Source organism: Mustela nivalis (assembly GCF_964662115.1).
Source record: "Mustela nivalis genome assembly, chromosome: 1".
NCBI classification, from domain to species: Eukaryota; Metazoa; Chordata; class Mammalia; order Carnivora; family Mustelidae; genus Mustela; species Mustela nivalis.
Genome location: NC_139020.1, coordinates 145,584,627 through 145,596,788, shown reverse-complemented (window position 1 = coordinate 145,596,788; position 12,162 = coordinate 145,584,627). Strand labels below are relative to the sequence as shown.

The window sequence follows — 12,162 nt, the reverse complement described above, 5'->3', positions numbered from 1 at the left end:
CCTGGGAATTGCTCAATGGGTATAGATGGAATAGAGGACAGTCAGGGCCAAGGTCCCCACCAGATCTGCAGGGCCAAGGTCTAGCTTATAACCACAGAGCCAATGTCCAGCCCACACCCACAGAGCTAAGGTCAACTCCAGGACCACAGGCCAACGTCCCTACCAACAGAGCCAAAGTCCAGCCCCACCTGAAGGCAAGCCCCACTCTAGACCCTCCAGGGTCCTAGGAAATCCCCTCAGAACAGCTACCTTCCCTGTCCCATCCACTTTTCTGGGGCAGCACATGCTGTGGGGAAAATGCCTACTTCCACTGGGGTTTTTTCACATCCAAATACAATGTCTGAGTCAAACACAATGCTTTCATGATTGCTTAAGTCTCCACCAACTCCAGGGGCCCCTGGGTGGCTCAGAATGGACCCCGCTAGCCCACTGACATGCAGCGAGCACCTATGGAGAGCACCTGTTGTGAGTCCTAGATGGGCCATCAGCACTGCCCGAAAGCCTGCTGACTGTCCCCGCTGTTCTCGCACTCCCATTTCCTGGCACACTGGCCCCCGCAGCCTGCTCTCTTCCTCCGCTCGCTGCTTCATTTCCCGCCCTCATCTGGACAAGCCTGACCGCAGCTGGCCCTCGGCACTCTCTCTCGAGCACCTGCCCTCTGCCACCTGCTGTTTGCCCTGCCCAGGGGTGCTCCACGGTGGCAGCTGAGACCGCTACGGGGACTTCTGGGGTGGGGGGGTGGATTTTCGCAGCCATGCTGTGGCTACCTGTGAAGGCAAATCTGTCCTCTTCTATTTTCTTTTTGAGATGCTTGATTTCAAAGTCCCTTTCCTTCAGCAGCTTGTACAATCGCCCATTTTCATCCACCGTCTCCCTGAGCTGCTCTCGAAGGTGTGCAACCTCATCTTCAAGCATCCTACAAGGGAAAGGCAGAATTAACTGGGAGCAATGGGCGGGAGTCAGGGCTCTGCCGCGCAGGTGTGCTGTATCCGGCCGGACACTAGGTGGCGGTAAGAACAGGCCTGTACGATGGGGGCCTGCGTGGCTCAGTGGAGTTGAACCTCTGCCTTCTGCTCAGGGTTCTGGGATTGAGCCCTACATCGGGCTCTGCTCAGCGGTGAGCCTGCTTCTCCCTCTTCCTCTGCCCCTGCTTGTGTTCCCTCTCTCGGTGTGTGTGTCTCTGTCTAATAAAAAATAAAATCTTTTAAAAAATAAAATAAAATAAAATGAAATAAAATAAAATAAAGTAGGCTCCATATCCAGCATGGAACCCAATGCAGGGCTTGAACTCATGGCCTCATGACCCCTAAAGCAAGACCTGAGCTGAAATCAAAAGTTGGATGTTTAACTGACTGTGCTGCCCAGGGGCCCCTGGTGTTATCATTAGTGTTGTTATTCTACCAATGGCTCAAGTCTGCACCAATTCCAGCTTCTCTGATTTGGGGAAAGATCATTGGGAAGTAGGTCTGGAGTTAACTTAGAGCTAATAGCCATAGGAACTTTTTCAATTAATGAACAACCTGTATGTTTTTCCCAATTAGCATTTTTTAGCATAATATTTTGAAAATTGAGAAATCATAAAAGGTAGAATCTGAAAATGCAGAAGAGAGATGCTGGGCCAAACCAGAAGCAAAGAGACAACTCAACAACTATTATGGTTCATTTTTCTCTTCTTTCTTTCTTTCTTTCTTTCTTTCTTTCTTTCTTTCTTTCTTTTTTTTTAACTTGCAGAGAATCTTGTATCAACATAGCCTTCTGTTTCTAATACAAAGAATAAATCAATATGCATCTGTGATATTGCTGAATTTAGAGCAAAATGAAAAGATTCTGGACTCCTTTCAACCTTTTCACTGCAAAGAACTAAGGAATGAATCAAGAGCTTTTTTATGCAGAGCTTTTTTAATGCAAGAGCTTTTTTATGTTTATGGATTGTTATGTGTCAGGAGAGGGAATTGGCATAGGAGAACGATCCCAGATGAGAGTTTGGAGCAATGATCTTTTATGAACCATGACAGTTAGCCAACCAGCTCCTCAGAAACCCAAACACGATTTTCATGAAAGAGAGACTGAATAAGAAAATTCAAGTGAATAAACTACACCATGATGAGCTTCCAATTTTCCATTTGACTTTAAATGATTTTTAAACACAGTTCATACCAAATTATATCCACAGGAGCACAGATCTATCAGACATCTGTGGCTCAACTTAGAAACATACATCTAATCAACATGATCAGTCCAGTAGTCTGTGATCAGTTTACCCCCTCTCTCCCTCTCCCTCCCATGTTCCTGGGAGAGTTCAAACTTGGATTTACCTCTGCTCAAAGCTGTTTTTTGAGTTTTGCTCCCCAGCTTGGAGAAGGTTGAGGCCATCGGAGATCTTGAAGGACTCTTTTTGGTCATCGACTTTGATTTCGAGGCTCAATTCCTTTTCCTTCTGTTTCTCCATCTGCTTCTGTAACCTTTTGTGCTGCATCTCCTGCATGGCCTTGAACTGGAGGCGTAAGGTGTCCTGTGTGCCTTCATCTGCTGCCATCTAGCCCTAGGAGTAGGAAAAGCAGCAAACCCCCCTAAGTACACATTTCATGACAGTACTCAGCACACCTCTCTGTCTACAGTCTCCAAGTCTGGAGGACCCTGCTCAGCCTTGTGTGTGTCCATATAGAAGCTCAGAAGACCCACCCTCACCTCAAATCCCCTGAAAGCCAAAGCTGAACTGAGCATCCTCCCCAGCCCTGAATGTGCCACCAAACCAGGGATGGCGTCAGACTATGCCCCAGCCCTGAGACTCAACACTGTGCTCCTTCCTGTCTCTAAAAATGGTGGCTCTCAGCTCTGGCTGGATTTTTGGCTCTCCTAGGGGCCCCTAAAATATAGCAAAGCTTGGGCACAACATTCTTGGACCAATTAAATTCCAATTTCTAGGAGTGAGGTCCAGACACCATTACTTTTTAAATTTTAAGTATAGTTTACACAGGGTAAAGTGCATAAATCCTGAGTCTACATTCAACGAGTCTTAACATAAGTATACATCCTTACGGTGGCCACCCAGATCAGGGTATCGGGTACTTCCTGTCCCCCAGCAGGCTATCTTGTACCCTCTCCAGTCAGGAGTGCCCCCTCCCCCAGATAACCACTATTCTGACCTCTGCCATTAAAGATGAGTTTTCTTTTCAATTAGTTCTATTGAAGTATAATTCATTGCTACTAAAATATTCCATTTTAGGTGTGCAATTGAGTCTTGACAAATACATATACTTGTGTAAATCACCACCACCATCACTGTATAACATTTCTTTCACACCAGAAAAGAACCTTTGTGCCCCTTTGCAGTCAGTCTCCCTGCCAGTCCCAACCCCAGGAAAACTCTGATCTGCTTTTGGTCACTCATGGTTTTGCCTTTTCTAGAATTTCATGTAATTGGAATCATATGGTAGGTAGTCTGTGGTTTTTGTTTTGTTCTGTGTTTTGTTTTGCTGTGTGTGTGTGTGTGCTTAGTACTATCTTCTAAAGACTCATCCATGTCATTGCATATGTGTCATTGGCTCATCCCTATTTATGGTTGTGTAGTACCCCTCTGTGTAGATATATCACAGTTCGTTCACACACTCACCTGTTATTGGACACCAAACTGTTTCCATTGTCAGCTAATATGAATAAAGCTGCTATGAACATTCATATATAAGAAAGTCTTTGTGTGAACATATTTCTTTTATTTCCTTTGGGTAAATACATTGAAGTAGAAATGTCAGATTATATGGTAAAGTTATGTTAGCTTTATAAGAAACTGCTCAATTGTTTGCTAGAGTGACTATAATATTTTTCATTCCCACTAGCAGTGTATGAGAGCTCCCATTGCTCCACAGCCTTGTCAGCATTTAGTATGGTTGGTTTCAATTTTAGTCATTCTAGTGGATATGTAGTAATATCTCAGTGTGCCTTCAATTTGCATTTCCATGATGTCAAATTATATGAGCATCTTCTCATGGGCTTACTGGCCATTTGTATATCTTCTTTTGGGATGTGTGTGTGTGTGTGTATAGAATATATATTCATATGAATATATATTCATAGAATATATGGGAACTCTCATTCTATGAATATATATTCATATGAATATATATTCTATATATATACATTCTATTTAAAACTGGGCATATATATATATATATATACATACATATATATATATGTATATATGATCTATTTATTATTGAGTGGTCAGAGTTCCTTATACATTCTGGGTAGTTTTGTCACTTTTGAACTTCAGATAAACAGAATAATAGAGCACTGACACTGGAATTTTTTAAATGGTCCACAATCGATTTTAAAGTGTAGACAAGTGTTAAGCACACCTGCCTTAAGCCAAACCTAAGTCACACCATTTACCCACCATACAATTACTCATAAATCTTATGGGTTCTCCATAAATGTCTTTACATCCGCCCCCATATTTCTAGCTCCACTGATAGCACTCTCACTGTCATGCTCACAGCCACCTCAGGGCCTTTGCACTTGCGGTTCTCTCTCCCTGGAATGTTCTCCCACCACCTCCCCTCAGCTTCTCTCAAATGTTACATTATCAGAGAGGTCTCTGTACTCTACTCTTGTAGAAACCTTTCTTACTCTCACTTCCCATGCTCCTTACCCTTTGGTATCTCCCTCCATAGCACTTAGCTTCCCTTGACATGCTATATGTTTGTTGGTTGTTGGGCTGTCTGCTAGCCCAACAATGGCAGGCACTGTGTGATGTTCACTGTTGGGTCCTCAGTGCCTAGAATGGGGCTTGGTGTGTGGCAGGTATGAAGTGAGTATTTGGTGAACTAATGATGGATGGTTCTGTTCCCAGGACTGCTCAGGGGGTCCCTCCTGCCCTGGTTGTCCTCTCCCTCTTCCCACTTCACTTAGAGTCTAGCCTGCATTGGCCAAGGGACTGCTTTCTTTAAAGCACAGCTCTGAGCCTGGCATGCCCAGCACCAAAGAGCCTTATTAGATGCCCATTAGCCGCAAAACCAAGTCCAGTGGCATTAAAGGCTTTGGGGGCTTAAGCTTCTGTCTCTTCTTCCAGCCTGTTCTCCTCTCTAGTGTCCCCTTCCTCCTCTCTCTACATCTCCCCCTCCCCTAACTTAAACCTTGCTGGTTTCCCCAGGCCCAGCATAAATAGCACTTCCTGGCCCTCCAGGAAGAATACGTTCCCAGCATCTACACCTCTCCACTGGGCTTATCTCCACCCTGTCCATAGAGGTGGTCCCAGAGCCTATACCAAGGGATTCTTAAACCTGTCTCAGTATCGAATCTCTAGAGATAGGATCTGTAAGTAGTGATGTCCAGGCCCCAGCCCTGGAGGTTCCATTGAATGAGTCTGGAGTGGAGACTAGGCATGGGGCTGTGTTAGCGTGGCCTGGGTGGCTGGGACGTGCTGAGGACTAGGCCTGCAGTCTGACCTTGAGCCGATTGCAGTAAAAGAGGCACTGGTGCCACCTTGGAATTCTTTACCAGGTAGTTTCGCTCATAAAAGGAGCTGTGCAGTAAAGAATTAATTCATCATTCTGGGCTGTCCACACCCAGCCCATTGCAAAGAAAGGTTTGACCCTTGACCTGCTCCTAGAAGCTAACCTCTAAGTCTTTGGTATATCCTTCCTGACAACAATGCCCTTCTTGACCTGGGTGACGTGGGCCACTGCAGATGATCTGTGCTAGCTAACAATGTGATTTTTATGATGAGGGCCTTAGGCCACGCCATGTATCAGCTTGACCTCTACAGGAGTGGGAAATTCAATGACTAAGGTCAGCCATGCAGGCAGTCAGCCATGCCTATGTGACTGACCCACAGTAAGAACCCGGGACCCCAAGACTTGGGTGAGCTGTTCTGGCTGGCAATGCTCCATGCGTGTTGTTGGGAGAAGCAAGCACTGTTCCTGAGACTCCACCGGGAGAGGACAACTGGAACCTTGTGTTTCATGTCTCCTGGACTCTGCCCAATGTGCCTTTCTCCTTTGCTGATTCTAATCTGCACCTTTTTTTGTCATAATTTACTATATAACAGCTTTTCTGAGTTCTGAGAATGCTTCTATCAAATCATGGAAACTGAGGCTAGTCTTGGGGACCCTCAAACTACAGGAACCCCTGGACACCTCTGGTGAATGTGTGACAGCCCTAGATAAGTCTCCACTCACACTTTATTAAATAAGCAGACAAACAAACAAAAGGGTTTTTATTGGGGGTCAGTCACATAGGCATGGCTGATTGCCTGCTTGGTTGACCTTAGTCATTCCATTTCCCGACCCATCTTTCGGGACACCCAGAGATATAATGTAACTTAGCAACTGGACTCAATGTTACAAACAGGCAAATCAGACTTTTTCTGTAAAGGGCCAGACAGTAAACATTTTAGGTTTTGTGGGCCACATGGTTTTTGTTGTAAGTACTGTGTTCTGCCATTGTAGCAGAAAGTAGCACTAGATAAGCCAGAAATGAGTGGGTGTGGCTGTGTTCTGATAAAACTTTATTGCAAAAACAGGCAGTAGGCTGGATTGGGACTGTGAGACCTTAGCTTGCCAACCCAATTTAGGAGAATTTCACCTGAAAAAGTGTTCAGAGATGGAAGAAAACCCTTCTGAGTCTATTATTTGAAAATATAACCCAAGAGTTTAAAAATAAGTTTATCCTGTGATTCCCTATTTCCGTAGATTGTAAGAGGGGACAATCATATACTTCATTTTCCAAATTGGGTCACATTGAAGAGTGAAAGGGAGAGCTATTAATAATCATTTTGGGTCAAGAGCAACTTGGAGGCTGTGCCTAGCATATAAAGCAGCAGTTCCCACCCCTGCTGAACACTGGAACCACTTGGGAAGCTTTAAGGATCCTGGTGCCTGGGTCCCACACCCAGGGATTCTGAAGTCACAGGTCAGGGTGCAGCCTGGGTGTCAGACATGCTGTCTGGGCTGCTGTACCAGTCGCCTGGCCCAAGCTGAGATGGCACCAAGGGTTCAGAGTGAACTTGGCTCTGTGTGAGGAGTGTTTCTAGACCTCTTTGGATCTTAAGATCTCTTCTTCAAGAAGCATGAGATGACAGGGAGGCCACAGATGTGCTGGGAGGAGCGAATGCAAAGCGGGGGTGGGGTGTGTGTGGGTGTTTGTGTGAAGATACTTTGTTAGCTATTCATTGGCAGAAAAAAAACATTTTTTTTCTCCCTTCCTGGTGATTTCTCTTGGAGACTCCCTTCCTCCCCACTTGCCCCACACCTAGATGCTTCCTGTCCCTCACAGTGATGCTTGTGACCTATCAGCAAAAAGCCTCCCATGGCTGCTGGGCCCGCAGTGCCTCAGCCCCATGACATGACTGGGGAAGCCTCCACAGCTACTCCTTCACCTCACAAGGTCACCTCTTCTGCACCTTATCTCCAGCCTGCTTGCCCCAGCATCCTCCTAGTGCCTCCCATCTCTCTGGCTGCCTGCTTCCCACCTTAGCTCCGGGTCTTGTCTCGGTACCTCTAATCTATACCACATATGGCCATTTAGGACCTTTCTAAAACCAGATCTACATGGTTTCTACCTCTCCAAGACCTTGCCAGGACTCATGGAGGGTACTCTGGCTGGCCCGAGGGTGCCATCCACCCCACATTTTTATTTACCTTTTATTTAACTGAATTTGTTGCCAATATTCACAGATCTTCAGATTTCAATTAAAGCCAGATTTCCAGCTTCTTTTTAAAAAGTTTACAGGTCTGACCATGCTGGGTCCATAGCCCAGCATGAATAGCAGTGACTGGGCAGAAGGAGTGCCCTCTGGGCAGGCTATGCTCTTCCCACTCAACACCATCCAGACCACCCCAAGATGCTGCAGCTGGCACATCAGCCGCCTGGTGTCACTGCTCGGAAATGCTGTTCTTTCTCTTACACCTGCTGGATTCAATCACTTTTACTTCCTATCAGCCCCAGCAGATGTCTGCGTTTGTGACTCCTCCTAATGCTCAAGCCTAGAGGCATCACAGAGCCTTGCTTCAGCCTCTCTACCTTCCTGGGATGCCTTCCTCCCCAGGCTTTTCCCCCTTTACTCTTTAGCCTTTTCCCCCTTTACTCTTTAGGATTCCCCTGGGGGCACACTGTGGACTCCTAGAATCCCTGGAGTGTCCCTTAATCACTAAACATACTTCAATGTATTATAATTATCATGATTTTGTTTCTATTCCTTCCTTTTACTAAGAGGACCCCTAAGGGCAGTGGTCTTATTTTTTTAATTCTCAGAATCTCATCAAGAATGGGCTTTCAGTTATTTTTAGAATTGTCATTGAAAGAATGTAGCAGGTGCTTAAGGATGAAGGGGAAAAAATGAATGCATGACAGAAAATAAACAAAAGTGGTTGCCAGAGAGGAGGGTGTGGGAGATCGGCCAAATGGGTTAAGGGGAGTGGTTAAGGGTTAAGCTACAGACTTCCAGTTATGGAATGAATAAGTCACGGAATGAAAGATACAGCACAGGGAATATAGTCGATGATACTGTAATAGCATCATATGGTGACAGATGGTGGCCATGTTTATTGTGGTGAGCACAGCACAACATATAGACCTGTCCAATCACTCTATCATACACCTGAAACTAACGTAACATTGGGGCAGCTATGAGTTTTTAACAAAAACTTAAAAATGACTGAGTGAATATATGAACAGGGAGTGACTTGAAAAGCCTTTTCTTCTGTTCCTGATGTGCACTTGAAGTCACTGGGGAATAGGTACTTCCTAGATGCATACTGTTACCTGGGCAAATTAATCTCTGTGCTTCAGTTTTCCCATCTGTAAAATGGGGGGATGGTCATTATATACTTCACAGGGTGGCTGTTTACTCATGGAGTAAATGAGAGGATGCGTGGCAAGTGTTAATAGTGCCTGGCCCAGAAGCTCTCCTGACAATTTAGCTTTTTTTTTTTTTTGACAATTTAGCTCTTATTATCTTTCTCCTATGAAATGGGGTGTCCTCACCCCGGTCAAGCCTGTGGGAGACAGTCAACACCGCAGACAGACAGGGCCCTCTGGTCTACATCAGCCCCCAGGCCGCTGGCACCTGCTCTGTGCTCTGTGGGCAACCAGTGGAGATTTGGATTTCGTTGACCTGGGCTGTGGCCTGGGCCTCTGTGTATTTTCACTTATTTTTTATTTTTATTTTGTGTGTGTGTGTGTGTGTGTGTGTTTTACATCTATTTTTACAGTTTCCCATGTGAATCTAACAATGAGGTAGGCATGAGAATGAGGGGAGGTAAACAGTCTGAGGGGCTAGGGAGACCTGCAGGAGAGAGCACCCCCATCAGCCTGAAGCTGAGCACTAAAGAAACTGGCTTAGGGTGGGGAAAAGGGGGTGCTAGAGTTGGGGGATGGGGGACAGAGGGCCGTCTTGTCAGAAGAACATTTGCAGAGAGAATGTGATGAGTGTGGGGAACTGAGAAAGACTCAGGACGGCCAGAGGTTTGGGGAGGGACTGGAAAGAAGGCCTTATCTGGCCTAAGTAAGGACACTGAACTTCATCCTGAGGATGTTGGGGATGTTCAGAGCATGCAGACAGGATCACACTTGCATTTTGTGAAGCTGGAGGCAAAGGGGCCTAGCTGGGAGGATGTTTCCAGAAAGGAACATGGTCCTGAAACAAGGCTATGGCCGTGGTGATGGAGAATGGGGAACAGGAATGGTGGCAAATAGAAGAGATGGGAAGCAAGGATGCAGCCTAGAAGGAGAGGGGAATCTAGAGGGTTTGGGTTTAAGTGGCTGGGGAGATGGTGGGCCTGGGAAAAAGAGTTTTCCAAGCTGCAGGCAAGCCTGGTGCCAGGCACTGCTAAATTTGAGACTCCCTAGGCTTTCCACATGGAGATGCTGGATGGGTGTGTGGCTCAGAAGGGCAGCCTGAGCTGGAGCCTCAGGAGCCCAAGATTGGGAGGCGGACAAAATCCAGTGGGAAGAAGGTGAGGAGGGGTCTGAGAAGGAGCTGAGAGAGAAGGAAGGGGAAAATGGAGGAAGAAGAGATAGCCAGGAACAGATAGAAGTGAGCAGATACTACTAGGTAGATACGGCGACAGATGGGTGAATCTGAGCAAAAAAGAGGCAGGTGGGCTGATCAGGTCAGGAGGCTGCAGTTAGGGGTCACTGAAGGGTGGATGCCAGGGACCTCCTGAGATGAGCCCCAGACCACATTCTTCCACCTCTTCCTAAACAACTTAATTACAAATCAAGGTAGACCCTTGACCAAAGACAACACAGATCTCAGTAGGGGATGCTGATTCCCAGGAAGCAGAAAGGAAAACTCGTATTTTATAAAAGCAATTAACAATAATGCTAAAGCTAGATTTTTCAAAACACCCTTTAGCCCCACCTGATTCCTGACTAGTTCATGACCATGTGGTTGGTATACATTAAGAACAGGAGCAAAGATATGCCTGTGCTTTGTATTTTGGGGAGTCAAGATGAAAGAAGGGAAGACTTCCTGTCACCTTCCACATACTCTCAAGGTGGAAAATGTTATATTCATCTCTGAATCTTGTCTCTGCAGTATAAGCCAGCATGGGTACGCAGCGGTGCTAAGTTAGCATGCGTGCCACGAGTGAATAAAGGAAGCCCAGCATCTGTTTTGGCCTTAAAGCAAATAGCACCGAAGACATTCAAGTTGATTTCATTTGGTCCTGGAGAATGTGGTTGAAAGATCACTCAGCAAATGTGTACTGGCATTGCACAGAGAGCTATGGATAGATCTCTTCATAGTTTGGAGGAGGAGATGGACATCGATCCAATGATCCCATTAAAAAAAAAAGCATAAAATGGTCACTGGGATGCTCTGAAGGAGAGACATAGGGTTGAGACTCTCCATCAGGGAGTCTGACATAGTCTGGAGAATTTAGGAGAGCAGCCCCAAGGAAGTGAGCTGAGACCTGAAGTATGAGTAAGAGCTAAGCAGAGGAAGAGCATTTGGGGCAGAGGGACAGCATGTGTGGAGGCCCAGTGGCAGAGTGAAAAATGGCAAGGCCTCTAATGACCAGAGGCCTCTACTCCCCTTGCACATCGAATCCATCAGCAAATTCTCTTGGTCTACATTCAGAATATACCCAGAACACAAGCACTTGCCACCTCCTGATCCCTGCTATAGCCTCCTAATTTCTGTCCTTACATCTGCCCTTGCCCCCAACCCCATGGTCTCTTCTCAACATTGACACTGCTAATACATAAGTCAGACCATGCCCACCTCAGCATAAAAATAGGGCCTTGTGTAATCTGGTTCCTCTGCCAACCCATCTTTCATTATCAAGGACACATCAAATTCACAGAGTCTTCTGTTGGCTGTTCCTCTGCTGGAATGTTCTTTCCAAGGTACTCATTGTTATTGATTCTTGGGAATTTCTACACAGACAATCAGGTCGTCTGGGAACAGGATCATTTTATTTCTTCCTTTCCAACCTGTAATGGTTACTTTTCCTCTCCCACTGCCAGACAGGTAGATAGATATTTACTCGAAGGGCATGTTCTCAGGGAGCCTTCCTTGCCCACCCTACCTAGTTCTGTATTCCCTTCTCCTGCTTCCAGCCCCTGAACTCCCTCTTCCCTACCCATGTTTATTTTTCTCCATCATGTTTTTCAAAATCTGATACACAGAACATTCTACCTGTTTATCATCTATGTTCTTTAACTAGTACATAAGCTACCTGACATGGCACATCTTCATTGCTGTCTTTCAGATCTGCACAGAATTTAGCACACATTTAGGTGCTCAGTATTTCTGGAAAAATGACTAATTAGGCTTTTCTTAGTCCCACCATCTTTGGTAACCAGCTGTATCTGTGAACATGCTATTCATAAGTAATGATAACAAGTGCTTAGACAAGCATTATCTTTAAAAATCCATCTTCATAATACTGTGCCTTCTACATGTGGTGCTCGGGCATAACCAGGGTCTTGTTACTTGTTCTGGACTTAAGGAGTGGAAGTGGAGGTGCAGAGAGTTTTAAAAGTTAAAGCTGAACAGAACTTCTGACATGTAAAGAGTTTAGAAGCTATCATTTCTATCCTCACAATAAGAAAAAAATCTAAAAATCAACAACTGGAAATCAGTGGAGCTCAGAATCATTAGACAGTTGAGGTCATAGGGCAAATTGCTCCCAGAAAGTGAATACAAAGAATCAGCTT

The 12,162-nt window shown here is 45.5% G+C and overlaps 1 protein-coding gene across 2 annotated transcripts in view; it reads right to left on the bottom strand.

Moving 5' to 3' along the window:
• Positions 1-12,162, bottom strand: part of CCDC13 (coiled-coil domain containing 13) — a 52,758-nt gene that overhangs the window by 36,994 nt on the left and 3,602 nt on the right. For both annotated transcript variants that reach the window (XM_082724449.1, XM_082724448.1), the window contains exons 2-3: positions 2,316-2,542; positions 768-916 (exon numbers count right to left, since the gene is read on the bottom strand). In XM_082724449.1, the coding sequence (XP_082580575.1) occupies positions 768-916; positions 2,316-2,536 (370 nt within the window). In that variant the 5' untranslated portion in view covers positions 2,537-2,542. The remainder of the gene's footprint in view (positions 1-767; positions 917-2,315; positions 2,543-12,162) is intronic.